Raw genomic sequence first — 27896 nt, forward strand, 5'->3', positions numbered from 1 at the left:
TCTCATGTAATAATTTTTGTAATTCTAAGTGAAAAAATATAATGATGTACACCACATCCTATATATATATTGTATTTATCTCTTTATAAGTACATAAATGTACAAGATGAATGTTAAATGATGGGGCAAAATTAAAAAAAATATGTAATCTTTTTTGTTAACATCAGTACTTTAAACCAGAAAGGAGTCATGTGTAAATAGAAAATTCTCGAAAAGGATATAAGTGTAATTTTAAATATTTTTGGGAGAAGTATAATTTTGCATTTTTAGAGGGGATCTAAGTGTAATTAACCCTAAAAAAAATACTTTTTTTTGTTCTTTCTTTTTCTTTTTGAGGGGGCGAGGTATTATTACAGCATAATTTGAAGAAAATCAATCGAAATTTGGGTGTGAAACAACAAATACAATTGTTTGCTGCTTCTACTAAAAGGTTAATCGTAAAAGAATAAAGAAGAATATTTTGGTCGAATCAAATTTGATAATATGTGATCAATCATATCAAAAAATATTAATTTATATATTATAAAAATACACTCCTTATATAAGTAACTTGATTTCATCATTCTGATTAATTCAGACTAAATTTTCCATAAATTTATTAATAATATCTCCATAAATATTAAATGAATAAATGAATGATGAGTTTACAGTTGAATTTATAATTTTTGATTACAAGAATTATAAAGATGTAGGAGCAGCATGAGGAGCAGCTACTGGACCAGGGGTAACGTCGCCATGGCTCAAAATTGCCAACATGGATCGATGAATCTCTTCTTGATTCTTGCAGAGAGTTGATAAAGAAACTCCTACACAATTTATAATGTGTATTTAATCAATGATCGAATATATGTGTTTTCAAAGAACAATCCAATGATTCAAGCATAAGACGTCTATATGAGAGGTCTCATTTTTGAATCTTGGGTGAAAGTATGTTTAAAAAAATAAATGATACAATATATGGTTTGATTTGTTTCAAGATATCCGTAATAAACAAGCTAGGTATAATAAAAAAAAGACTAATAAAGATAATTACCTTCGCTGGCAGCAAGATTGACAAAGAGGTCGACAATGTTAGGGCAGTTATGGAAGCAAGCAGGAGAACAGAGATGGGCAGTGAACTTTGATGAGAGAAAGGCATCGGAGGATATTCCGACTGATTCACGACAAACTCCACACGCATTCACACACTGATCTGTCTCAATATATCCAGATAATTTCTCCACCACAACCTCTGATGTCTTACACTTTTTTTCTTGTGTATTTTTGCAATTCTCCAACACACACCTCTTCCCAGACGATGCAATCGCGAAAGAACACAAGTTTGTGGGCAAATTCTCACAAATCACATCCCCTGAAAGAAAGAAAAAGAAAAAAGTATTCACTCATATTATTAGAAAAGAAAGTATAATACCTATATATGTATAAAATTAACTCATATTATGACATATTTATTGTCATTATATGAGAATCAAAATGGTACAAAAATATAATTCAATATTTAAATGTACATGGAAGGGATACCTAGTGTTCTTTGCACGAACAGAGAGCAAGTAAAGAAGAGGACCAATGATAATTTCATTGAAAAACCCATTATTTTCTTCTGATGTAAGGTTCCCTTTTCTTTGCTCTTGCTTTTTTTTTTTGGGGGGGTGGGGGGTGGGGGTGGGGGTGTTGGAGATTTTTTGATGTGATGAAAATATTGGATGGGGCAACTTTTTTATATAAGCTGATGTAGAGATAGAGAGAATGAGGGGATACCTTTTTGACCTCACAAACTTAATTGAGAAACAGAATACAACGCCTTGAAACTCTCCAAACCACAATATTCATATGTATGTCCTTCAAATACGATAATCGGTCAATTTCTATATTGAGAATGCTATAAAAATGTTTTAGGCTCTTTTTTTAAAAAAAAATTGAAAGCAAATACCAATAATTTCAATTCTAGATCACATCTTGTGATTAAAAGAATAAATTAATGTCAAATATATCATGAAAGACCAATTAAATTGCGTAGCATCATCCAGTAAATATGACAAAGTCTTCTATCCTATAATGATAGGGGTGCTTTTTCAATAGTTAAAGACATGACCCAAGAGAATACAAGGGGCGAATAAAGACACAAGACAAGAGACAAGAAAACAAGTAAAGATACAAGTGAATATAAATCAAGAGAAAAGAAAACACAAACAGAAACACAATGAAGATACAAGTTAAGACACAAGCTAAAAAGTATTCAAGACGTCCCAAAATCCTCTCTGGCATAATCTAGGAAGATCCACGACGTTTAAGAAAAAATCAAAGTATTGATTGTATAGATAAAAAAAATTTCAATATTTAATTTGAGAATAAGTCAAAAGACCCTCGATTAACGTTATTGAAGATCCAAGTCAACATCAATGCATCAAGTTCCACATCGAAAGTTGCCAAAATCGAAGACCGCATCCTTGAAGTGGAGTAAATGATTTCAAGTAGAAATTTTGTACACACATATATTTAATTAAATCAAAATATTCATTTATAATATTTTCTTGTTTCATTAAATTCAGAAACATGAAAATTTGCATTACATATTTACATCGAAAATTTGAACTCAAAATCTTCAACAAGAAATCTTCAAGGCCAAAATGTAATACCCACACCAGATTCTGTCCAAGGCAACTAGTTTGACTCTCTTTACGACATACTCCCAAGCCAATTTACACCCAACCATGCACCACCCAAAAGCAAGTGAATTCAAACTCTAAAACCTATTTTATTCCACACACCTCTTTATAGGCAAGGACAAACAAAACCAACCTTTCATCTCCATAAACTCATATTTAAATCTAAATGACATCGTGGTAAAAAAACAAAAGAAAAAGAGATATAGGAAAGGCGATATGAACTCTGTCGCTTTGAATTTCATATAGTCATCAATTCGAAACTTTTAGTTTAATCAAGTAGTGATGTGATATATTATTTTTTAATATTATCTATATTTTAGAAATTCTGTAATTGATTAAGGTCTTGAATTCGTGGTATAAAAATATTTATAGCAGCACGCTCTTTTAAAAATTTCTAATGGAATTGATTGAAAATTTTAAGATTGAAGTCTCATGAACATGTTTGAGGTCATGAGTTCGAGTTCGATCGGACATCTGAGAATTTCTCTCTCTTTATGTGAGTCTATTAATTGTGTCGATGTAATTTGTTATTATTTTTAGTCATATTGTATTGGTTGAATCGATATAACTTATTGTTGGTAAAAAAAAAAAAAAATGGGGTCTAAATTGAAAACTTTTTATTGCTATATAATTAACTGTACTCTTATGAAAAATTTCCTATGTGTTTTGATCAAAATCAATTAATTAGGAAGAGTGCTTGTTTGTTTATTGTGCGACGACAGTCATTTATTTTTCTATATAAATTTTAAGATAGAATAAATACTTATAGAACTATGGTGACAATATTTTGAATTCATGGCGCTTTTTTGCGATATAATGAAAAAAGTAAAAAAAATTCTATAAAACAACAATAATTTCAATTTATCGTGATTATTACTTATTTATGGCAAGATATGTCAACATTTGGCCAAAATATCATCGCATTTTTAATTAGTTAGAATTCAGAATACACATATCAATTTTTTTTTTTTTATATATTCAACCTTTTAGAAATAAAAAATAGATAATTTCAATAAAATAATATATCAATGAATTTTACCCAATTATTCTCGTATAGTACTTCAAATTTAATTCAATTGATGATATTTTTTTAATTTTCTTTTGTCTCAAATTTTGAATTATTACTGATGTCGAATATTTTTTATCACGTTATTTGTCACTTTTGGTGTAGGTAGGTTATAAATTTTGTAAATTCATAAGTTCAAAATTCAAAAACCAGAATTTATGCCAAGGGAAAATAAAAAAGAACATGCAAGAGATTGTTAATTACGTTTTAGATCCCTTTGAAAATATAAAATTATATTTTTGCCGAAAGAAATTTTAGAATTGTACAAAAATTAACCGTTCACACCTAACCCCTTTCTTTATGAATTGGATAAAAAATCCTAATGTTAGTAAAAGTATTACATAAATTTTTAATTTTACCATTTATTTAACATTCCATTGTAATAATTTTATATTTATAACAGGAAAGATGTAATGATTTTGATGTCATCCTATATATATGTATATTACATTTATCCCTCTATAGTATAAAAATATACAGAAAAATATTAAATAATGGAAAAAATAAAAAATTTATATAATTTTTTTTTGTTAACATACAGGGAAATGTTAAATAATGCAAAAAAAAAAATTAAAAAATACACTCACTATATAATTAACTTGATTTCATCATTCAAATTCCGACTAAATTTTCTATAAATTTATGACTAATATCGCCATAAAAGTTAATGAATGATGAGCTTACAATTGAATCTTTAATCTTTTATTACAAAAATTATAAAGATGTAGGAGCAGCAAGAGGAGCAGCTACCGGACCAGGGGTGACACCACCACGGCTCAAAATTGTCAACAGGGCTCTATGATTCTCTTCTTGATTCTTACAAAGAGTTGGCAAAGATACTCCTACACAATTTATAAAAACTATACAATTATGATCAAATATATGAATCCAAAGGATAACTCAATGATTCAGATACAAGACTTCTCTATAGAGACCTCGTATTCGAATCTTGAATGCATGTGTGTCATAAAAAATAAATGACCGAGCATATCGTTTAATTAAGCTTTAAGATATCCGCAATAAACCAGAAAGGTATAACAAAAAAGATTGATAATTAATATTTAATATGGAATAATTAAAGGTAATTACCTTCGCTGGCAGCAAGGTTGAAAAAGAGGTCGACAATGTTAGGGCAGTTATGGAAGCAAGCAGGAGAACAGAGATGGGCAGTGAACTCTGATGAGAGAAAGGCATCGGAGGATATTCCAACGGCTTCACGGCAAACACCGCATGCATTCACGCACTGATCTGTCTCAATGTATCCAGATAATTTCTCCACCACAACTTCTGATGTCTTACATGTTTTACCTTGTGGACTTTTGTGGTTCTCCAACACACACCTCTTTCCCGATGATGCAATGGCAAAAGAACACATATTTGTGGGCAAATTCTCACAAATCACGTTTGCTGTACAAAGTAAAAATTAAGACAAATAATCAATCATATTATTATAAATGAAAATATAATATGCTTATATGTATAAAATTAATACGTATAATTACACATTTATCGTCATCATTACGAGAATCATAATAATAGAAAATATATCTCAATATTTAAATTTACATTGAACGCATACCTAGTGTGTTTTGAACAAAGAGAGAGCAAGTAAAGAAAAGGATCAATGATAATTTCATTGAAGAACCCATTATTTCTTTTAACGTCGGGTTTCTTTTCTTTCTTGTCTTCGTTTTTGGGGTGGGGGAGGGGTGTCGGAGATTTTTGGTTGTGATGGAAATGTTGTATGGGACAACTTCATTATTTATGGTGATGAAAAGATAGAGAGAATGAGAGAAAAAAAACATTGACCTCACAAATTTAATTGAGAAACAGTATACAAAGTCTTGAAATCCTCTAGCCCACAAAATTCATATGTATGTCATTAAAATGAGGATAACCGTTCAATTTCTATATTTAGAATGCTATTAATTTTTTTAAGTGTTTTTGGGTCATTTAATTGGAAGTAAATAACAATAATTTGGTAATTTTAGATTACATTTTGTGGTTTAAAAAATAAATTAATGCCAAACGGATCGTAAAAGACTATTCAAATTGCGTAACATCGTAAAATAAATATAACAAAGTCTTCCAGCCTATAACAATTCAAGGTGCAAAGCGGCAAATAAATACGTGAAGATATATAACTCAAGGACACAAGTAAAGACAAGTTAAGAGAAAAGAAGACAAATAAAAACACAATTGAAGATACAAGTACTGAAGACACAATTAAGAAAGTATTCAAAAAATTTCAAAATCCTCTCTAGTACAAATAAAGAAAGATCAAAATATTCATTTCTAATATTTTTTTGTTTCGTTAAATTAAAAAACACAAAAATTTGCATTACACACATAGGAGTTGTTGTTTATTGTAATAGTAGGTGTTGTTCAAAAATGATATGATTGTTGTAATGATTTTTGTTAGATATTAATGTTGACATGAATGATTGTAATTAAAATTAATTTATTTCAATTAATAATAATTTATCGCTCTTACTTCAAAAAAAAAAAAAAAAAGTTGCACCACTAAAGAAGCAAAAGAGTAAAGTCACACACATATCACTTTACTGACACTTGGCTGATTGATAGTACATATTGCTCCAATCAAATAATTCTCGTTGAATATCGATGATAAAAGCTCGTTTGAATTTGATTTGTTAAACTTAAGAAATTAAATTGGAACCAAAAAAAAAAAATTGGTAACTTTTCAAGCTCAGCTAGAGCTCGATTCGAAAATATTTACTTAAAGATACCAATTATTCATGTTCTACTCGTGTTTAATCAATTAAAAAGCTCGTTTGAGCATAATTTTATCAAAAATTAAATCAAATTCAAATACAATTTTTAAAACTCGATAAGAATTCAAATAAATTTAAATAATAATATTGTGGACGTGACTAAAATAATTTACTGTCCTGATTGGACCTTCAATTTTAAATGGATTAATTTTCCTCTTCTAGAGAGAGAAGTGATTGAATTGTTCATCAGAGTTTCTGATTATGATTTCTCAAAAAGTGTTCTCTCTTTTCATTACTGGCTTCCAATGACCATTTCTAATTTATAGTTATAGCATTGATTTCATTGTTACTTAAACATTTTTTAATCAATTTGAAATGTATTGTAATAAAGTTGGTCAACATTGTAAATTTTCTCCTTCAGTCTCAATTCCCAATTCCCAACAGAGAAATAATAATTCTTTTTTGTTAGTGAGGCAATATATAATCTCTTTGACAATTTTGTTCATTAAAGTATAGTGGTGTAAACGGGCTTTTTTTTTATTTTTTTAATCTCATTTTCTATAAGTTATTGGGTTATTGTAATTTATTATTGTACTAATCATATTGATGTATTAAATAAATCGAAATAATTTATTATTATTTTTAATAATATTGACGTATTGATTGAATCGATATAATTTTGTTGTTCAAAAAAAAAAAGAAGAAGAAGAAGAAGAAGATGGGGGTTTAAAGTGAAAACTTTTTTGCTATATAATTAATTGTACTGTCAATGATGTCTAGTTCAGTTGGCGGAGTTGTGGCCCTATGATCACAGGAGTCATGGGTTCGAACCTTGCCATGTGCATGGAATGCTGTCTATTGCATAGTATGAGTTGTTGTTTGCAACATAGTATGCGTTGTTGTCTACTGTTATCAAATAGAATATGATTATTGTAATACTCTTTATTATGTGTCGATAGAAATAATTGTAATTGTAATCGATTTATTTCATTTAATAATAGTTCATTAGTCTTACTTAAAGAAAAATAATTTAATTGTACTTTTCTTGAAAATTTCATATATGTGTTTGTGGCGGCGAGTCGGAGTACTGATTAGAAAAGGGATCGGTCGCCAGAGGTGGTGGTAGGGGACGACGTCCGCATACTCTTCAATGTGGGATAGTGGTTTAGGACGTGGGATTGAGGATGCACGGAATATGGGCACGGAACAGGTAGCTAGGTCATAATTTTTGTAAAATCGTAAGAATATTTTGCTCGAATCAAATTTGATAGTATATGATCAATCATATTAAAAAATATTATTATATATTATAAAAAATACATTCACTATTATAATTAACTTGATTTTATCATTCTAATTCAGACTAAATTTTCCATAAATTTATGACTAATATCGCTATAAAAATTAATGAATGATGAGTTTACAATTAAATTTATAATCTTTTATTACAAAAATTATAAAGATGTAGGAGCAGCAAGAGGAGCAGCTACTGGACCAGGGGTGACACCACCACGGCTCAAAATTGTCAACAGGGCTCTATGATTCTCTTCTTGATTCTTACAAAGAGTTGGCAAAGATACTCCTACACAATTTATAAAAACTATACAATTAATGATCAAATATATGAACCCAAAGGACAACTCAATAATTCAGATACAAGACTTCTCTATAGAGACCTCGTATTCAAATCTTGAATGCATGTGTGTCATAAAAAATAAATGACCGAGTATATGCTTTAATTAAGCTTTAAGAAATTCACAATGAACCAGAAAGGTATAACAAAAAAGATTGATAATTAATATTTAATATGGAATAATTAAAGGTAATTACCTTCGCTGGCAGCAAGGTTGAAAAAGAGGTCGACAATGTTAGGACAGTTCTGGAAGCAAGCTGAAGAACAGAGATGGGCAGTGAACTCTGATGAGAGAAAGGCATCGGAGGATATTCCAAAAGATTCACGGCAAACACCGCATGCATTCACGCATTGATCTGTCTCAATGTATCCAGATAATTTCTCCACCACAACCTCTGATGTCTTACATGTTTTACCTTGTGGACTTTTGTGGTTCTCCAACACACACCTCTTTCCTGATGATGCAATGGCAAAAGAACACAGATTTGTGGGCAAATTTTCACAAATCACGTTTGCTGTCAAAACAAAAATTAAGACAAATAATCAATCGTGTGATTAAAAATGAAAGTATAATATGCATATATGTACAAAATTAATACGTATAATAACACATTTATCTCGTCATTATGAAATTCAAAATAATAAAAAAATATATCTCAATATTTAAATTTACATTGAACGCATACCTAGTGTGTTTTGAACAAAGAGAGAGCAAGTAAAGAAAAGGATCAATGATAATTTCATTGAAGAACCCATTATTTCTTTTAACGTCGGGTTTCTTTTCTTTCTTGTCTTCGTTTTTGGGGTGGGGGAGGGGTGTCGGAGATTTTTGGTTGTGATGGAAATGTTGTATGGGACAGCTTCATTATTTATGGTGATAAAAAGATAGAGAGAATGAGAGAAAAAAAAAAATTGACCTCACAAATTTAATTGAGAAACAGTATACAAAGTCTTGAAATCCTCTAGCCCACAAAATTCATATGTATGTCATTAAAATAAGGATAACCGTTCAATTTCTATATTTAGAATGCTATTAATTTTTTATTAGGTGTTTTTTTGGTAATTTAATTTGGAAGCAAATAACAATAATTTAGTAATTTTAGATAATATTTTGTGATTAAAAAAATAAATTAATGCCAAACAAATCGTCAAGGACTTGTCAAATTGCATAACGTCGTCAAATAATTGAAGATACGACTCTCGAGATAATTTAAGGTGCAAAAGAACACACAAGCCAAGAGGCAAATAAATAAATGAAGATACATAACTCAAATACACAAATAAAGACAAATCAAGAGAAAAGAAGATAAGTGAAAACACAATTGAAGAAATAGGTACTGAAGACACAAGCAAGAAAACATTAAAAAATTTTCAAAATCCTCTCTAGCACAATCTAAGGAAGATCCACAACGTTCAAGAAAAAAAATCAAACATAGTGTTTGGATTCGTTTTTTGAATGTTTTGTTATGTTTTTTGAAGATAGAGAGAAAAACCGAAAATAAATAAATGTGCATTAGAGATAATATGTATGTTTGGATTTATTTTTGGAGATAATTTAAAATAACTATTGTATGTTTAATATTATCTTATGGGAGACAAAAATTACTGTTAATTGTCTAATCATGTCTTTTATATATATATATATATTTATTTAATGTGTGTATATATATTTATGTATGTATTTATGCTAAAATAGTAAAAAATACTCAGATAAGGTGTTTCTGTATGATGGCAAAATATTGGGTATGTTTTGACTCATCTTGGAGATAATTTGAAAATAAAAACAAACATAGTGAAAGTGTTCGTTGTAGAGATCAAAATATTCTCATATTTAATATGAGAATAAATCAAAAAGACACTCGGATTAACATTATTGAAGGCCTAAATCAATACTGGAGGAGATCAAAGTGTCAAGTTCCACCTCCGAAGTTGTCAAAACTGAAAATCACATCCTTGAATTAAAAAGTAAAAAATTTCAATACAGATATTATACCCACAAAATATTTAATTAGATTAAAATATTCATTTGTAATATTTTTTTTGTTTCGTTAAATTTGAAAACACCAAAATATGCATTACATACATATATACCAAAATTTTGGACTCAAAATCTTGGACAAAAAAACTTGAAGGCCAAATGATTGGAGGTATTCCCTAAGGGACATTTTATGCAATGTTACATGCACTTGCCCTCAGGGTCTACCTACAACTTTCACTGTGGAAAGTGAGTCAATGCCAGAAACAAGATTGCCTCCACCTCCTCCATATTTTTCCAAATGCTATTGGGTTGGGAAACATTTTAACTGTTATGTTTCATGGGATGTAATTTATTTTATTATTAGTATTATGTGTGTATATATGTTACGACGAGTGTATATATGGACACAGTGACGTTATCTAAAAACAAGTTTGGAGTCTGGATTTGAAAACCGCGGACGCTTATAAATAAAGAAGCAAGAAGCGGATGGGGATCATGAGAAATTTTCTCAAATTCTTCAAAGCATAATAGTTTAAGCTTTTAAGTCTTTGTAGTTTTTAATTCTCAGTTTTATGGGAGTTTCCCCAACGAGTCAAGTCCTCTTTCATATGAGAGACCAAACAGTTCTCTCCTCCAACTGAGAAAATAATATTTTATGTAATATTCCATATGCTTCAATAAAAGTAAGGTTTTTATCCAATTTGTTGTCCAAAATTTTATTAAGTCTCTATTGGAGTACTTCCTAAGGTAGGAAACGAAATAAAGTTGTGTTGTTTGTTGTTGAAGGAGTCAAGTACCTGAGAACCATCTGTTGGGGTAGTGTGGTTGGAGGAAGTTCGTAAAATCGAGGATTTTGAATACCGAAAAATAAGGCAGTCGAAAAAAAGTATAAATTTATGAGGACTTAATTTATTTCAAAAACATGCTGGGCCTAACTTGAAGCATGTAGTGGACTATGGTTAATTTTTAACTAGAAGGGCAAAATGGTCATAAAATGGACTGAAAAATCAAAATTGTGAATATTTAAAATTTATAGGACCAAAATTGACAACTCCAAAATTAGAGGACCAAAATTTTCAATTCCAAAATTGTCAACCCCTTATAGAGACAGGACTAGAATTGCAATAAGCCCGCTCAATTATATTAAGAATCAAACCAAATTCAAGCGTAATTTTTTAAAACTCGATAATAATTCAAAGAAACTTAAATAATAATTCTTTTTTATTAGTGAGGCAATATTTAATCTTTTTGATAATTTTGCTTATTAAAGTGTTATAGCAAAGTTGAAAGGTTGGTTTGTTTTCATGGTTGGTAATGCTTAAGCGTGAATCATGTTTGTGCTTTAATTATAGTTAATAATAAATAGTTGTAGCAAATAGTTATTGACTACGGTCACACAATGGTTGGTGGCCGTGGTTTTTTGCGAAGGTGGCAAATATTTTGACCATATCTCTTAACCGTGGCAAACAATTTTTTCATGATAGAAAAGCTAGTTTTCTGAATTATTGTTTGACCATAGTTAAAATAATCATTTATTATAATTTTTAGTCATAATTATTAGTATTGTAGCTAATAATTTTTTTTTAGTACTGTGTTCATTGTTTGGTGGTTTTTTTTGTTGAGCTCGCATTTATTAGAAGTCTGTAAGTGGGCTCTCTTTGTTTGATTTTTTCTGTAATGAAAATTTCATGGCTTTTCCACTTAAGAAAAAACTATGGCGCAGGTAGGTTATAAATTATGTAAAATCATAAGAAAGTTCAAAATTCAAAAACCAGATTTGTGCTAATGGAAAACAAAAGAGATAGTTAATTACACTACAGTACCTCTAAAAATAAGAAATTATCTTTTTGTCTACAAAAATTACAAAATTATAGTTACAATCTTTTTGAAAATTCACCTTTTACACTTGATTCATTTAGTTATGGTTTGGACAAATAATGCTGAAGTTAGTAAAAATTTACATAAATTTTTATTTTACCCTTTATTTAATATTTTTATGTAATAATTTGTACCTATAAGGGAAAAAATGTAATGATGTTAACCACATTATATATGTATATATATTATATTTATTCATTTAAGTACAAAAACGTACAGAAAATGTTATATAAAGGGCAAAATTAAAAATTTTATGCATTTTTTTGCTAATGTGGACATTTTTTATCCAGTGTCAACAGAGAATTTTCAGAGAGGTGTAACTGTAATTTCAGAACTTTTTCAAGGAAAAAGGTATATTTCACATTTTCAAAAGGAGTTTAAGTATAATCAACTCCAAGAAATACAATTTTTTGTTCTGTCTCTTTCCTTTTACTTTCTCGGGGGCGAGGTGTTATTATAGCACAATTTGAAGAAAATCAACTAAATTTGGGTGTAAAACTACAAATGTAGTTGTTCCCTTCTTCTACTAAAAGGTAAATCGTAGAAAAAGAAGAAGAAGAAGAAGATTTTGCTCGAATCAAATTTGATAATATGTGATCAATCACATCAAAAATATTATTTTATATATATAAAAAATACACTCATCATTTTAATTCAGACTAAATTTTCTAAAGTTTATTAATCATATCTTCATAAAAATTAATGAATGATGAGTTTACAATTGAATTTATAGTCTTTGATTACAAAAATTACAAAGATGTAGGAGCAGCAAGAGGAGCAGCAACCGGCCCAGGGGTGACGCCGTCATGACTCAAAATTGCCAACATGGCTCGATGATTCTCTTCTTGATTCTTGCAAAGAGTTGGCAAAGATACTCCTACACAATTTATAGCATCTATTTAGTTAATGATCGAATCTTGGGGCCATGTGTGTTGCAAAAAACAAATCATTGAATATATGCTTTGATTATGCTTCAAGAAATACGGAATACACAAGCAAGGTATATTAATAAAAAGAGATTACTAAGTAATATTTTTTATATGGAATAATTATAGAAAATTACCTTCACTGGCAGCAAGATTGAAAAAGAGGTCGACAATGTTAGGGCAGTTATGGTAGCAAGCAGGAGAACATAGATGGGCAGTGAACTCCGATGAGAGAAAGACGTCGGAGGATATTCCGACGGATTCACGGCAAACACCGCACGCTTTCACGCATTGTTCTGTCTCAATGTATCCAGATAATTTCTCCACCACAACCTCTAATGACTTACACTTTTTTTCTTGTGTATTTTTATGGCACTCCAACACACACCTCTTCCCAGATGATGCAATCGCAAAAGAACACAAGTTTGCAGGTAAATTCTCACAAATCACGTCCGCTGTACAAAACAAAAAGTACAAAAATATTCAATCATATTATTACAAAAGAAAGTATAATATGTATGTATGTCTACCTTTATGTAAAAAATTAAAACAGATTTATTGTTATTATTATGAGAATCAAAATGATAGAGAATATAACACAATATATGAATTTATATGGAAGGCATACCTAGTGTTCCCTGAACGAAGAGAGAGCAAGTAAAGAAGAGAATCAATGATAATTTCATTGAAGAACCCATTATTTCCTTTTGATGTGGGGTTTCTTTTCTTTGCCTTTTGTTTTCCTTTTTTTTTGGGGGTGGAGGTGTTGGAGATTTTCTGATGTGATGGAAATATTGGATGCGACAATTTCTTTATATACAATAAAGAAGAGGGAGAGAGGGGGAGGGAGGAAATTTTTGTGGTCACAAAAATTTAGTTGAAAAAAAATACAAAGTCTTTGAATCCTCTAAACCACAAAAGCTATATGTATGTCCTTAAAAATAGGGTAACTGGCGAATTTCTATATTGAGAAGGCTATAAGAAATTTTGTGTATTGTTTTTAAACAAATATACACCTAAAATTTGATCTCAAAATTTTCAAGAAGAAATTTTTAAGACCAAATCACTGAAGCCCCATTTAGTTCATTTGATTAGGTATAATAAAATTATTTATCATGCATAATCATACGTCTCAGTGATCCTAATTCATGGGATAGTGTATTCCAGAGTCATTTAATATTTTATTATTTAAAAAAAATATTATTATAGTTTTATTTAATATTATAATAAAAACATGACGAGTCGTGATTTTAAATGTTGTGGCCGAAAATTTTGTACAAGCTACGTCAACATCCTCTCAACCAGCTATGCCAAATCGAACTACTTAGCAAATATTTTACCGCTCTATATAATTTTCCGAACAAACATTCTCGGAGGTATCAGTGGATTCCATTGATGTACCGAACTTGAAATATGCAAATTTTTATGACAAAAACGAAGGCACACTTGATATGGGAATGCTTTTCAAAAATAAAGAAGTTTTAATCGAGGCAGTGAAGGATCACTCGATACGATATGGCCGACGCAAGTATTGGGTAGCTGAGAATTCGAAGGCCAAGTGGAACGAATTGTGTAAGCATAGCAGCGAAGGTATATATATATATATATATATATTTCGTATATGTATAAGAATGGGCAAAAAATATTCGACTGATTCGTGTTTATTTTTTTCCGATATGTGGTGTAGATGGGAGCTGCGAGGCATTTTCAAACAAAAAATTGGAAGGTGGACAATAACAAAATATGGAGGGGACCATACATGTATATTGAATCAAATGTCCTTCAAACATGGTAATTTGGATAGGGTTTATGTTGCGTCTTTACTGTTAGGACAGGTAAAATGCAACCCGTCGTACGGAATAAAGCATGTCATCCAGACTGTGAAAGACCATACCGGATACGATATACCATACCAAAAGGCATGGTACAGTTTGAAGATGGCACGCGAGATGATTTATGGTACATGGGAGAGCTCCGTTCAAAAGCTACCCAAATACTTGGGAGCTCTCCAAAAATATAATCCAGGAACGATTGTTGAATGGCAACACAAAGCCCGCGACACATCAACCGGTGCATATATGATAGGATATGTATTCTGGGGGTCCAAGCCGTGTATGGAAGAGTTCCAAGACTATCGCAAACTTATCAGTGTAGATGGGACCAATCTATATGCAAAGTACAAGCACAAGATGTTGATTGTCGTTGCCATGGATGGAAATCAACAGGTACTCCCTCTTGCTTTTACAATTGTCGATGAAGAATCATATTTATCTTGGAAATAGTTTCTTAGACAATTGAGCAGACACATTATACAGGAGCGACGGGGTATCTGCCTTATTTCTGATCGCCATGCTGGTATCACCAGAGCTGTACGTGAATGTCCGGATTTCATACCACCTAACGGCATGCACCGGTATTGCTTGCGGCATGTGTGTTCCAATTTCAACAGTAAACACAAAAATGTTGTGTTGAAGGATTTTTGTTGGAAAGTTGGCTCTGAACATCAGATCAGATAATTCAATCGCATTATGGAAGAGATAGAGAGCCAGAAACTAGAAGCGTTTCAGTGGTTAGATAGGATCAACAAGGAAAAATGGACAGCATCTCATGATGGTGGATGTTGATTCGGAATTCTGACGATAAATATGGCGGAATGCATATATGGGATATTGAAAGGCGCTCGTCGCCTACCGTTGACTGCAATTTTTAGTACTGTGTTCATTGTTTGGTGGTTTTTTTTGTTGAGCTCGCATTTATTAGAAGTCTGTAAGTGGGCTCTATTCTTTGTTTGATTTTTTCTGTAATGAAAATTTCATGGCTTTCCACTTAAGAAAAATCTAAGGCGCAGGTAGGTTATAAATTATGTAAAATCATAAGAAAGTTGAAAATTCAAAAACCAGATTTGTGCTAATGGAAAACAAAAGAGATAGTTAATTACACTTACACTACCTCTAAAAATGCAAAATTATCTTTTTGTCTAAAAAATTTCAAAATTACAGTTACAACCTTTTCGAAAATTCACCGTTTACACTTTACTCATTTAGTTATGGTTTGGATGAATAATGCTGAAGTTAGTAAAAAATTTACATAAATTTTTATTTTACCCTTTATTTAATATTTTTATGTAATAATTTGTACCTATAAGGGAAAAAATGTAATGATGTTAACCACATTATATATGTATATATATTATATTTATTCATTTAAGTACAAAAACATACACGAAAATGTTATATGAAGGGTAAAATTAAAAATTTTATGTATTTTTTTTGCTAACGTTGATATTTTTTATCCAGAAGAGGATCAAGTATAAACGGAGAATTTTTAGAGAGGTGTAACTATAATTTCAGAACTTTTTGAGGGAAAAAGGTATATTTCACATTTTCAAAAGGGGTTTAAGTTTAATCAACTCCAAAAAATACTATTTTTGTTCTTTCTATTTCTTTTTACTTTCTCGGGGGTAAGGTGTTATTATAGCACAATTTGAAGAAAATCATCTAAATTTGGGTGTAAAACAACAAACGTAGTTGTTCCCTTCTCCTACTAAAAGGTAAATCGTAGAAGAAGAAGAAGAAGAAGATTTTGCTCGAATCAAATTTGATAATATGTGATCAATCACATCAAAAATATTATTTTATGTATATAAAAAATACACTCATCATTTTAATTCAGACTATATTTTCTACAAGTTTAATAATAGTATCTCCATAAAAATTAATGAGTTTACAATTGAATTTATAGTATTTGATTAAAAAAATTACAAAGATGTAGGAGCAGCAAGAGGAGCAGCAAGAGGAGCAGCAACCGGCCCAGGGGTGACGCCGTCATGACTCAAAATTGCCAACATGGCTCGATGATTCTCTTCTTGATTCTTGCAAAGAGTTGGCAAAGATACTCCTACACAATTTATAGCATCTATTTAGTTAATGATCGAATCTTGGGTCCATGCGTGTTGCAAAAAACAAATCATTGAATATATGCTTTGATTATGCTTCAAGAAATACGGAATATACAAGCAAGGTATAATAATAAAAAGAGATTACTAGGTAATATTTTATATGGAATAATTATAGAAAATTACCTTCACTGGCAGCAAGATTGAAAAAGAGGTCGACAATGTTAGGGCAGTTATGGTAGCAAGCAGGAGAACAGAGATGGGCAGTAAACTCTGATGAGAGAAAGACGTCGGAGGATATTCCGACGGATTCACGGCAAACACCGCACGCTTTCACGCATTGTTCTGTCTCAATGTATCCAGATAATTTCTCCACCACAACCTCTGATGTCTTACACTTTTTTTCTTGTGTATTTTTATGGCACTCCAACACACACCTCTTCCCAGATGATGCAATTGCAAAAGAACACAAGTTTGCAGGTAAATTCTCACAAATCACGTCCGCTGTACAAAATAAAAAGTACAAAAATATTCAATCATATTATTACAAAAGAAAGTATAATATGTATGTATGTCTACCTTTATGTAAAAAATTAAAACAGATTTATTGTTATTATTATGAGAATCAAAATGATAGAGAATATAACACAATATCTGAATTTATATGGAAGGCATACCTAGTGTTCCCTGAACGAAGAGAGAGCAAGTAAAGAAGAGAATCAATGATAATTTCATTGAAGAACCCATTATTTCCTTTTGATGTGGGGTTTCTTTTCTTTGCCTTTTGTTTTCTTTTTTTCTTTTGGGGTGGAGGTGTTGGAGATTTTCTGATGTGATGGAAATATTGGATGCGACAATTTGTTTATATACAATGAAGAAGAGGGAGAGATGGGGAGGGAGAAAATTTTTGTGACCACAAAAATTTAGTTGAGGAAAAAATACAAAGTCTTTGAATCCCCTAAACCACAAAAGCTATATGTATGTCCTTAAAAATAGGGTAACTGGCGAATTTCTATATTGAGAAGGCTATGAAAAATTTTGGGTATTGTTTTTAAACAAAATTTTCAAGAAGAAAATTTTAAGATCAAATCACTTTAGTTCATGTGATTAGGCATAATAAAATTATTTATCATACATAATCATACGTCTCAGCGATCCTAATTTATGGGATAGTGTATTCCACCTAATAGGATACACTAATATCCCATTAGTTAGTCTAAGATGGGATTAAAAAATTCCTTTGTTATATGTCCTTGTGAAATCACTATAAGAAAATAGCTTAATAGCAATGAAATGTCGAACTAATTAGTAAGTAAATTTTTCGTTGTAAACAATTAGTTGCTAAATTCTTAGCAAGTAAATTTTCATTTCTAAATATTAGCAAGTAAATTCTTATATTAAATTTTGTTGCTAAATATTAAACCATTTTGTTTTTTTTTTAATTTTTGTTTAATTAAATTTTGTATAAATTAATTATATATAATTAATTTTTAACAATATATTAAAATCAAAAAAATTATAATGTTAAAATTATATTAATTAAAAAATTTACAATTAAGGGTACAAATATAATAGAGTAATTTTTTTGTACAATCGTAAAATATCACAACTTCAACCATTTTGTGTTTTTTTTTTTAATTTTCGTTGAAAAAAATACAATGAAGTATTCATTTGTAATATTTTTTTGTTTCGTTAAATTAGAAAACACCAAAATATGCATTACATACATATATACCAAAAAATTGAACTCAAAATCTTGGACAAAAAAACTTGAAGGCCAAATGATTGGAGGTATTCCCTAAGGGACATTTTATGCAATGTTACATGCACTTGCCTCAGGGTCTACCTACAACTTTCACTGTGGAAAGTGAGTCAATGTCAGAAACAAGATTGCCTCCATCTCCTCCATATTTTTAACTGTGGAAACATTTTAACTGTTATGTTTGATGGGATTTTGTCTACTGTATAGAAGGGGTTGTTGTCTATTGTAATAGTAGATATTTTTGAGTAATGATAAGATTAATGTAATAATTTTTATTAGATATTGATGTTGACATGAATAATTATAATTATAATCAATTTATTTCAATTAATAATAATTTATCGCTCTTATTTTAAAAAAAAAATTGCACCACTAGAGAAGAATACAAAAAAAGATTAAAATCACACACATATCACTTTACTGACACTTGGTTGATTGATAGGACATATTGCACAAAAAATAAATCAAACAATTCTGGTTTAGCATCAATGATAAAAGCTCATTTGAATTGAATTGTCAAACTTAAAAAATTAAATTGGAAAAAAAAATGGTAAACTTTTCGAGCTCAATTGGAGCTCGATTCGAAAATAATAAAATTTACTTAAAGATACCAATTATTCAAGTTCTACTCGTGTTTAATCAATTAAAGCTTGTTTAAGCATAATTTTATCAAGAATTAAATTAAATTCAAACATAATTTTTAAAACTCGATAATAATTCAAATAAATTTTAATAGTCATATATTCTAGGTACGAGAAAAAAACAATTTGCAGTCCTAATTGGACCTTGATTTTCCTCTTCTAGAGAGAGAACTGATAGAATTGTTCATCAGAGTTTCTGATTATGATTTTCAAAAAGTGTTGTCTCTCTCTTTTCATTACTGGCTTCCAATGACCATTTCTAATTTATAGTTATAGCATTAATTTCATTGTAACTTAAACATTTTTTAATCAATTTAATGTATTGTAATAAAGTTGGTCAACATTGTAAATTTTCTCCTTCAGTCTCAATTCCCAATTCCCAACAGAGAAATAATAATTCTTTTTTGTTAGTGAGGCAATATATAATCTCTTTGACAATTTTGTTCATTAAAGTATAGTGGTGTAAACGGGCTTTTTTTTATTTTTTCTCATTTTATACGAATTACTGGATTATTGTAACTTATTATTGTACTAGTCATATTGATGTATTAATTAAATTGATATAATTTATTCTTATTTTTAATAATATTGACGTATTGATTGAATTGATGTAATTTTTTGTTAAAAAAAAAAAAGAAGAAGAAGAAGATGGGGGTTTAAAGTGAAAACTTTTTTGCTATATTATTGATTGTGTTGTCAATGATGTGTAGTTTAATTGGCAAAGTTGCAGCCCCATTATTTTAGAGGTCATGGATTCGAACCTCGCCATGTGTCGACAGAAATAATTGTAATCGATTTATTTCATTTAATAATAGTTCATTGATTGTACTATATGTGTTTGAGGCGGCAAGTCGGAGTGTTGATTAGGAAGGGGATCGGTCGGCAGAGGTGGGTGGTAGGGGACGACGACCGCATACCGTTCAGGTGGGGGGGCGGGGTGGAGGTTTGGGTTTGTCGCGAAGGGAGTAACGTGGGATTGAGGATGCACGGAACAGGTAGCTAGGTTATAAATTTTGTAAAATCATAAGAAAATTCAAAATTCAAAACCCAGAATTTATGCTATTGGAAAATGAGAAGGGTAAAATGTAGACACCCCAATGTATGGGATTATTTGCACTTTGCCCTCCAATTTTTTTTTAATATATTTTTTCATCCAACCTTTTGATTTTGCTGCACTTAACACTTTTCAGGAATAATGATGGAATATTTTGTCCGTGTGTACACGCGCTTAAGGGTGATTTTGGATTCGATAAAATTGTAAAGGTTAAATGCATACAACCCCCTAATTTATGAAATTATTTGCACTTTGCCCCAAAGCTTTTAATAAAAACAAAATAAATAAGAAATAGAATTTTTGGAGGGATTGTAAGTGTAATTTCAAAATTACTTTAGAGTAAAATATAATTTAACATTTTAAGGGGTTTAAGTGTAACCCTAAAAGAATATTATTTTTTGGTCTTTCTCTTTCTTTTTTCTTTTCAGGGGTTGAGGTATTATTATCGCACAATTTGAAGAAAAACAAACTATATTTGGATGTAAAACAACAAAGGCAATCGTTCCCTTCTTCTACTAAAAGGTTAATCATAAAGAAGAAGAAAAAAATTTTGCTCCAATGAAATTTGACAATATATGGTCAATCACATTAAATATTATTATATATTATAAAAAATACACTCACTATATAATTAACTTGATCTCATCATTTTAATTCAGACTAAATATTCTATAAATTTATGACTAATATCACCATTAAAATTAATGAATGATGAGTTTACAATTGAATTTATAATTTTTTATTACAAAAATTATAAAGATGTACGAGCAGCAAGAGGAGCAGCTAAATAATGCAAAAAATAAAAAATTTATATAATTTTTTTTTTGTTAACATACAGGGAAATGTTAAATAATGCAAAAAATTTAAAAAATACACTCACTATATAATTAACTTGAATTCATCATTCAAATTCCGACTAAATTTTCTATAAATTTATGACTAATATCGCCATAAAAGTTAATGATGATGAGCTTACAATTGAATCTTTAATCTTTTATTACAAAAATTATAAAGATGTAGGAGCAGCAAGAGGAGCAGCTACCGGACCAGGGGTGACACCACCACGGCTCAAAATTGTCAACAGGGCTCTATGATTCTCTTCTTGATTCTTACAAAGAGTTGGCAAAGACACTCCTACACAATTTATAAAAACTATACAATTAATGATCAAATATATGAACCCAAAGGACAACTCAATGATTCAAATACAAGACTTCTCTATAAGACCTCGTATTCGAATCTTGAATGCATGTGTGTCATAAAAAATAAATGACCGAATATATGCTTTAATTAAGCTTTAAGAAATCCGCAATAAACCAGAAAGGTATAACAAAAAAGATTGATAATTAATATTTAATATGGAATAATTAAAGGTAATTACCTTCGCTGGCAGCAAGGTTGAAAAAGAGGTCGACAATGTTAGGACAGTTCTGTAAGCAAGCAGGAGAACAAAGATGGGCAGTGAACTCTGATGAGAGAAAGGCATCGGAAGATATTCCAACGACCTCACGGCAAACACCGCATGCATTCACGCACTGATCTGTCTCAATGTATCCAGATAATTTCTCTACCACAACCTCTGATGTCTTACATGTTTTTCCTTGTGGACTTTTGTGGTTCTCCAACACACACCTCTTTCCCGATGATGCAATCGCAAAAGAACACATATTTGTGGGCAAATTTTCACAAATCACGTTTGCTGTCAAAACAAAAATTAAGACAAATAATCAATCGTATGATTAAAAATGAAAGTATAATATGCATATATGTACAAAATTAATACGTATAATAACACATTTATCTCGTCATTATGAAAAATAATAAAAAAATATATCTCAATATTTAAATTTACATTGAACGCATACCTAGTGTGTTTTGAACAAAGAGAGAGCAAGTAAAGAAAATGATCAATGATAATTTCATTGAAGAACCCATTATTTCTTTTAACGTCGGGTTTCTTTTCTTTCTTGTCTTCGTTTTTGGGGTGGGGGAGGGGTGTCGGAGATTTTTGGTTGTGATGGAAATGTTGTATGGGACAACTTCATTATTTATGGTGATGAAAAGATAGAGAGAATGAGAGAAAAAAAACATTGACCTCACAAATTTAATTGAGAAACAGTATACAAAGTCTTGAAATCCTCTAACCCACAAAATTCATATGTATGTCATTAAAATGAGGATAACCGGTCAATTTCTATATTTAGAATGCTATTAATTTTTTTAGGTGTTTTTTTGGTAATTTAATTTGGAAGCAAATAACAATAATTTGGTAGATAACATTTTGTGATTAAAAAAATAAATTAATGCCAAATAAATCGTCAAGGACTTGTCAAATTGTGTAACGTTATTAAATAAATATGAAAAAGTCTTCCATCCTACAATAAATAATAGGGGTAATTTTTCAATAATTAAAGATACGACTAGAGACAATTCAAGGTGCAAAAGAAAACACAAGCCAGGAGGCAAATAAATAAGTGAAGATACATAACTCAAAGACACGAACAAAGACAAATCAAGAGAAAAGAAGATAAGTGAAAACACAACTGAAGAAATAAGTATTGAAAACACAAGCAAGAAAACATTCAAAAAGTTTCAAAATCCTCTCTAACACAAACAAAGGAAGATCAACAACGTTCAAGAAAAAAAATCAAAGTGTTCGTTGTAGAGATCAAAAATATTCCCATATGTAGTATGTTCATTGTTTGGTGGTTTTTTTTTTTTGTTGAGCTCGCATTTATTATAAGTCTGTAAGTGGGCTCTGTTCTTTGTTTCATTTTTTGTCTATAATGAAAATTTCATGGCTTTCCACTTAAGAAATATCTATGGCGCACGTTGGTTATAAATTATGCAAAATCATAAGAAAGTTCAAAATTCAAAAACCAGATTTGTACTAATGGAAAACAAAAGAGATAGTTAATTACACTTATAGTACCTCTAAAAATGCGAAATTATCTTTTTGTCTAAAAAAATTCCAAAATTACAATTACAATTTTTTCGAAAATTCACCGTTTACACTTGACTCATTTAGTTATAGTTTGGACGAATAATGCTAAAGTTAGTAAAAAATTTACATAAATTTTTATTTTACCCTTTATTTAATATTTTCATGTAATAATTTGTATATCTATAAGAGGAAAAATGTAATGAAGTTAATATAGTTATATATATATATATATATATATATATATATATTATATTTATTCATTTAAGTACAAAAACATACACGAGAATGTTATATGAATGGCATAATTAAAAATTATGTATTTTTTTGCTAACGTCGATAATTTTTATCTAGAAGAGGATCAAGTGTAAACGGAGAATTTTCAATGAGGTGTAACTGTAATTTCAGAACTATTTTGGAAAAAAATGTATATTTCACATTTTCAAAAGAATTTTAAGTATAATCAACTCCAAAAAATACTATTTTTTGTTCTTTCTCTTTCTTTTTACTTTTTCGACGACGAGTTGTTATTATAGCACAATTTGAAGAAAATCCAACTAAATTTGGGTGTAAAACAACAAACATAGTTGTTCCCTTCTTCTACTAAAAGGTAAATCATAGAAAACGAAGAAGATTTTGCTCGAATCAAATTTGATAATATGTGATCAATCACATCAAAAATATTATTTTGTATATATAAAAAATACACTCATCATTTTAATTCAAACTAAATTTTCTATAAATTTATTCATAATATCTCCATAAAAATTAATGAATGATGAGTTTACAATTGAATTTATAGTCTTTGATTACAAAAATTACAAAGATGTAGGAGCAGCAAGAGGAGCAGCAACCGGCCCAGGGGTGACGCCATCATGACTCAAAATTGCCAACATGGCTCGATGATTCTCTTCTTGATTCTTGCAAAGAGTTGGCAAAGATACTCCTACACAATTTATAACATCTATTTAGTTAATGATCGAATCTTGGGTCCATGCGTGTTGCAAAAAACAAATCATTGAATATATGCTTTGATTATGCTTCAAGAAATACAGAATATACAAGCAAGGTATATTAATAAAAAGAGATTACTAAGTAATATGTTTTATATGGAATAATTATAAAAAATTACCTTCACTAGCAGCAAGATTGAAAAAGAGGTCGACAATGTTAGGGCAGTTATGGTAGCAAGCAGGAGAACAGAGATGCGCAGTGAACTCCGATGAGAGAAAGACGTCGGAGGATATTCCAACGGATTCACGGCAAACACCGCACGCTTTCACGCATTGTTCTGTCTCAATGTATCCAGATAATTTCTCCACCACAACCTCTGATGACTTACACTTTTTTTCTTGTGTATTTTTATGGCTCTCCAACACACACCTCTCTCCCGATGATGCAATCGCAAAAGAACACAAGTTTACAGGTAAATTTTCACAAATCACGTACGCTGTACAAAACAAAAATTAAAAAAAGAACAACAATCATATTATTACAAAAGAAAGTATAATATGTATGCATGTCTACCTTTATGTAAAAATTAAAACATATTTATTGTTATTATTATGAGAATCAAAATGATAGAGAATATAACACAATATCTGAATTTATATGGAAGGCATACCCAGTGTTCCCTGAACGAAGAGAGAGCAAGTAAAGAAGAGAATCAATGATAATTTCATTGAAGAACCCATTATTTCCTTTTGATGTGGGGTTTCTTTTCTTTGCCTTTTGTTTTCTTGTTTTCTTTTGGGGTGGAGGTGTTGGAGATTTTCTGATGTGATGGAAATGTTGGATGCGACAATTTCTTTATATACAATGAAGAAGAGGAAGAGAGGGGGTGGGAGAAAATTTTTGTGACCACAAAAATTTAGTTGAGAAAAAAATACAGAGTCTTTGAATCCTCTAAACCACAAAAGCTATATGTATGTCCTTAAAAATAGGGTAACTGGCAAATTTCTATATTGAGAAGGCTATAAAAAATTTTGGGTATTGTTTTTAAACAAATGTACACCTAAAATTTGATCTCAAAATTTTCAAGAAGAAATTTTTAAGACCAAATCACTTTAGTTCATGTGATTAGGCATAATAAAATTATTTATCTTGCATAATCATACGTCTCAGCGATCCTAATTTATGGGATAATGTATTCCACCTAATACGATACACTAATATCCCATTAGTTAGTCTAAGATGGGATTAAAAAATTCCTTTCTTATATGTCCTTGTGAAATCACTACAAGAAAATAACTCAATAGCAATGAAAAAAAAATTAATACTAAAATTAGTGTTGAACTAATTAGTAAGTAAATTTTTCATTGTTAATCTACACTATTTAATGTATATTGTAAATAAATTACTTGCTAAATTCTTAGCAAGTAAATTTTCATTGCTAAATATTAGCAAGTAAATTCTTATATTAAATAATGTGATATAGCAATAAAAATTTTACTTATTAATTACCTCAATCACTACAAGAAACATAATTTATGACCACGGCTAATTACTATGCTGAGTAGTATTAATTAACCACAACTTTTAAATCGTGGCTATTATAATATGGGGAATAGTTAATTTTTTGTAGCGGATTCTAATTCTTTTTCATTGTTATCAAGTTATTTTCTTGTAGTGAATATATACATTAAAAGAATGTACTTCAAAATTATAATAATTCAATAATAAAATATATAAAAACTATTACTTCATTTTTTTTCTTTTTGTTGGAGCTTTAAATATTTAAGTTTTGGTTAGTTATTAAATTTCAAAAGGTATAATTTTCATCATATTTTTATAATACTTTTAAGAAAAGTTAAACCTCCATTCTCCTTTTCTAGATTCTCGATACTGAGTTGCCCATATCATTAATAGGGGAAAAATCCAAGGACCCTCGTGATATTTGAAATGTTAAAAAGAAATTTTGAGAGAAATAAAATATTAATCACACCTTTTGTGATATGAAAAAAATTCAAAAACCCCCTGAGACCAGGTTGATCAAGAGGTTGTGTGAATCATTGTTTAGAGTGATTTTTAATATTTAAATTTTCACAGAGAGTTTTTGATATTTTTCTATATCACTTGGGATCAAAATAAATTTAACTCTTATTAATAGATTAGTGTTAGAGCTACCCAACTTGTTCCTAACTTTATGAGAAACATCCTTTGCTTCCTTATTTTGATGCAATACCTCCATCAAGAACCTTCTTTCATAAAGCTCTGGTTGTTGTTTTATGTGAAATAATCTGCTAGCTCGCAAACTCTCGGTTTCTTCTATATCAATGCTCGTCCAATTGCAGATTCATAGGGAACATTTTTAACTCAGTCGGGTCGCGTGGAAAAATAAAGGTTTGTACCTTGAAGCTCCTGTCAGATGTCCTTGGAATGTCCGGACCCAATGGTGGTGTACTAAACCTACCTTCCACCAACTAGGAAACCCTTCATGGGACGATGATTTTGCTGAAAATGTTACTGGTTCAATGCTGTGGAAATCCCAAGGGAGGACGTTCTCTGATTAGTCAAGTTATCTCTGCCTCCATTCGCACTAATAGGACTCTAGCTAGGTAATCACCGTCCACCACCATGTTCTCTGTCTTATGTACCTTTTACTGACATTTTCCTCATCTGGGATATGGCTGCTCGCGCTGCAATGATGGCTAAAGGCCGACAGCGCCAAGCCAAACTACTTGCAACGGCTCTTACTGCCGGGATTACTTTCGCCTCCGAATCACTCTCAGTTCCTCCGACCCCCCATATCGAACCTGCTGATGAATCTCATGAACAAGGGACCACTGATTCTCGGCATTTCGCATTGTAGAAATGCCCTTGCCTAAATCAAAACCTGAGGGTTTCCCTCGCTACAAATCCAAATCCGAAACCTCTGGGGTGAAACGTCCTTCCCATACCCGCGATGCTGAGAGGGGGGGCAAGGACAAACATTGACGGGTGTCATAATAATCCCCTGCGAAATGACAAAAATACCTTTCATTAAGGGCATTAGAGTCCTTTCAGCACAGGATCCGCGCCTTTTGTAACGGGAGGATCGCGCATGACCCGACCCGACTCGAACAGCCACCTCGAAGACCCGGACAACCAGAACCGTCCGATTTGGACGAAAGCTAGTAGGATAAGGCCACGTGGCCCAGTCAACAGTGTCCAGCTGCGCTCTATAAATAGACCCCGAAACGCCGTTATCAAGGTAACTGTTGTGCATTTATTGTGATCGAACTTCGAGCTAGAACATTTTTCTCTCGATCAACCTAACTTGAGCGTCGGAGGGTCATTGTTGGGGACGTGCCTGACGAACTCACGGTTCGTGTTTTATTCTCAGGGAACCCAAAATCTGATCGAGGAAGAGTTAGACGTATGCGCTGAGATCGTTTCACGAGATCGCTAATTTCGACCCGGATCAAGAAAAGCCACACCTGCATGCAAGGACAAGCGTCTTGTGCAAGAAGAGCCCGCCCCTGCCGACGATCGATGTCACAAAGTCCAGAAGGGTTGCACCCAACGGAACACCGTCGGTAAGAGAGATCCGATGAGGATGTCGAGGTTTCCCGAGAGAGAAGGGCAAAAAGATGGCTGAAGACAGTCTCCATCAACCGTTTATATGGGAGTTGAAGCTTTCAGCCTCCTCACCCCCTAAGTGATTGACAGAGCCACCAAAACGTTTGGAAGTTTGCTATGGTCGTTTGGCAAGGGCCCGAGCTGAGATTGATGAAGCCTTA

At 30.9% G+C, this 27896-nt stretch overlaps 7 protein-coding genes across 7 annotated transcripts; all 7 read right to left on the minus strand.

Annotated features, from left to right (window-relative positions):
- On the minus strand, nt 608-1660 carry LOC105158235. Its single transcript, XM_011074910.2, has 3 exons — nt 1522-1660; nt 1034-1351; nt 608-806 (listed from the first exon to the last, which is right to left on the minus strand). Exons 1-3 carry the CDS (start codon nt 1589-1591, stop codon nt 679-681), a joined length of 516 nt encoding a protein of 171 aa, XP_011073212.1. The 5' UTR covers nt 1592-1660; the 3' UTR covers nt 608-678.
- Nucleotides 4303-5476, minus strand: LOC105158234. The gene is made up of 3 exons (XM_011074909.2): nt 5312-5476; nt 4822-5139; nt 4303-4574 (listed from the first exon to the last, which is right to left on the minus strand). The coding sequence occupies exons 1-3, from the start codon at nt 5379-5381 to the stop codon at nt 4447-4449; spliced, it is 516 nt and encodes a 171-aa protein (XP_011073211.1). The 5' UTR covers nt 5382-5476; the 3' UTR covers nt 4303-4446.
- Nucleotides 7836-8944, minus strand: LOC105158233. Its single transcript, XM_011074908.2, has 3 exons — nt 8787-8944; nt 8298-8615; nt 7836-8049 (listed from the first exon to the last, which is right to left on the minus strand). Exons 1-3 carry the CDS (start codon nt 8854-8856, stop codon nt 7922-7924), a joined length of 516 nt encoding a protein of 171 aa, XP_011073210.1. The 5' UTR covers nt 8857-8944; the 3' UTR covers nt 7836-7921.
- On the minus strand, nt 12642-13655 carry LOC105158243. Its single transcript, XM_011074918.2, has 3 exons — nt 13511-13655; nt 13020-13337; nt 12642-12833 (listed from the first exon to the last, which is right to left on the minus strand). Exons 1-3 carry the CDS (start codon nt 13578-13580, stop codon nt 12706-12708), a joined length of 516 nt encoding a protein of 171 aa, XP_011073220.1. The 5' UTR covers nt 13581-13655; the 3' UTR covers nt 12642-12705.
- LOC105158244 lies at nt 16541-17622 on the minus strand. The gene is made up of 3 exons (XM_011074919.2): nt 17455-17622; nt 16964-17281; nt 16541-16779 (listed from the first exon to the last, which is right to left on the minus strand). Exons 1-3 carry the CDS (start codon nt 17522-17524, stop codon nt 16640-16642), a joined length of 528 nt encoding a protein of 175 aa, XP_011073221.1. The 5' UTR covers nt 17525-17622; the 3' UTR covers nt 16541-16639.
- On the minus strand, nt 21122-22271 carry LOC105158245. The gene is made up of 3 exons (XM_011074920.2): nt 22100-22271; nt 21616-21933; nt 21122-21368 (listed from the first exon to the last, which is right to left on the minus strand). The coding sequence occupies exons 1-3, from the start codon at nt 22167-22169 to the stop codon at nt 21241-21243; spliced, it is 516 nt and encodes a 171-aa protein (XP_011073222.1). The 5' UTR covers nt 22170-22271; the 3' UTR covers nt 21122-21240.
- Nucleotides 23925-24965, minus strand: LOC105158246. Its single transcript, XM_011074921.2, has 3 exons — nt 24800-24965; nt 24308-24625; nt 23925-24121 (listed from the first exon to the last, which is right to left on the minus strand). The coding sequence occupies exons 1-3, from the start codon at nt 24867-24869 to the stop codon at nt 23994-23996; spliced, it is 516 nt and encodes a 171-aa protein (XP_011073223.1). The 5' UTR covers nt 24870-24965; the 3' UTR covers nt 23925-23993.

The sequence above is a fragment of the Sesamum indicum genome, linkage group LG3, assembly GCF_000512975.1.
Source record: "Sesamum indicum cultivar Zhongzhi No. 13 linkage group LG3, S_indicum_v1.0, whole genome shotgun sequence".
Classification (NCBI taxonomy): Eukaryota; Viridiplantae; Streptophyta; class Magnoliopsida; order Lamiales; family Pedaliaceae; genus Sesamum; species Sesamum indicum.

Excerpts from the sequence above, each read along its gene's own strand:
- LOC105158233 (XM_011074908.2), bottom strand. The coding sequence starts at position 8,856 with ATGGGTTCTTCAATGAAATTATCATTGATCCTTTTCTTTACTTGCTCT. Across the intron at positions 8,616-8,786 it reads CTTTGTTCAAAACACACTAG|CAAACGTGATTTGTGAAAAT; the intron begins GTATGCGTTCAA and ends TTGTTTTGACAG. Across the intron at positions 8,050-8,297 it reads CAACCTTGCTGCCAGCGAAG|GAGTATCTTTGCCAACTCTT; the intron begins GTAATTACCTTT and ends TAAATTGTGTAG.
- LOC105158234 (XM_011074909.2), bottom strand. The coding sequence starts at position 5,381 with ATGGGTTCTTCAATGAAATTATCATTGATCCTTTTCTTTACTTGCTCT. Across the intron at positions 5,140-5,311 it reads CTTTGTTCAAAACACACTAG|CAAACGTGATTTGTGAGAAT; the intron begins GTATGCGTTCAA and ends TACTTTGTACAG. Across the intron at positions 4,575-4,821 it reads CAACCTTGCTGCCAGCGAAG|GAGTATCTTTGCCAACTCTT; the intron begins GTAATTACCTTT and ends TAAATTGTGTAG.
- LOC105158243 (XM_011074918.2), bottom strand. The coding sequence starts at position 13,580 with ATGGGTTCTTCAATGAAATTATCATTGATTCTCTTCTTTACTTGCTCT. Across the intron at positions 13,338-13,510 it reads CTTCGTTCAGGGAACACTAG|CGGACGTGATTTGTGAGAAT; the intron begins GTATGCCTTCCA and ends TGTTTTGTACAG. Across the intron at positions 12,834-13,019 it reads CAATCTTGCTGCCAGTGAAG|GAGTATCTTTGCCAACTCTT; the intron begins GTAATTTTCTAT and ends TAAATTGTGTAG.
- LOC105158246 (XM_011074921.2), bottom strand. The coding sequence starts at position 24,869 with ATGGGTTCTTCAATGAAATTATCATTGATTCTCTTCTTTACTTGCTCT. Across the intron at positions 24,626-24,799 it reads CTTCGTTCAGGGAACACTGG|CGTACGTGATTTGTGAAAAT; the intron begins GTATGCCTTCCA and ends TGTTTTGTACAG. Across the intron at positions 24,122-24,307 it reads CAATCTTGCTGCTAGTGAAG|GAGTATCTTTGCCAACTCTT; the intron begins GTAATTTTTTAT and ends TAAATTGTGTAG.
- LOC105158245 (XM_011074920.2), bottom strand. The coding sequence starts at position 22,169 with ATGGGTTCTTCAATGAAATTATCATTGATCATTTTCTTTACTTGCTCT. Across the intron at positions 21,934-22,099 it reads CTTTGTTCAAAACACACTAG|CAAACGTGATTTGTGAAAAT; the intron begins GTATGCGTTCAA and ends TTGTTTTGACAG. Across the intron at positions 21,369-21,615 it reads CAACCTTGCTGCCAGCGAAG|GAGTGTCTTTGCCAACTCTT; the intron begins GTAATTACCTTT and ends TAAATTGTGTAG.
- LOC105158244 (XM_011074919.2), bottom strand. The coding sequence starts at position 17,524 with ATGGGTTCTTCAATGAAATTATCATTGATTCTCTTCTTTACTTGCTCT. Across the intron at positions 17,282-17,454 it reads CTTCGTTCAGGGAACACTAG|CGGACGTGATTTGTGAGAAT; the intron begins GTATGCCTTCCA and ends TATTTTGTACAG. Across the intron at positions 16,780-16,963 it reads CAATCTTGCTGCCAGTGAAG|GAGTATCTTTGCCAACTCTT; the intron begins GTAATTTTCTAT and ends TAAATTGTGTAG.
- LOC105158235 (XM_011074910.2), bottom strand. The coding sequence starts at position 1,591 with ATGGGTTTTTCAATGAAATTATCATTGGTCCTCTTCTTTACTTGCTCT. Across the intron at positions 1,352-1,521 it reads GTTCGTGCAAAGAACACTAG|GGGATGTGATTTGTGAGAAT; the intron begins GTATCCCTTCCA and ends TCTTTCTTTCAG. Across the intron at positions 807-1,033 it reads CAATCTTGCTGCCAGCGAAG|GAGTTTCTTTATCAACTCTC; the intron begins GTAATTATCTTT and ends TAAATTGTGTAG.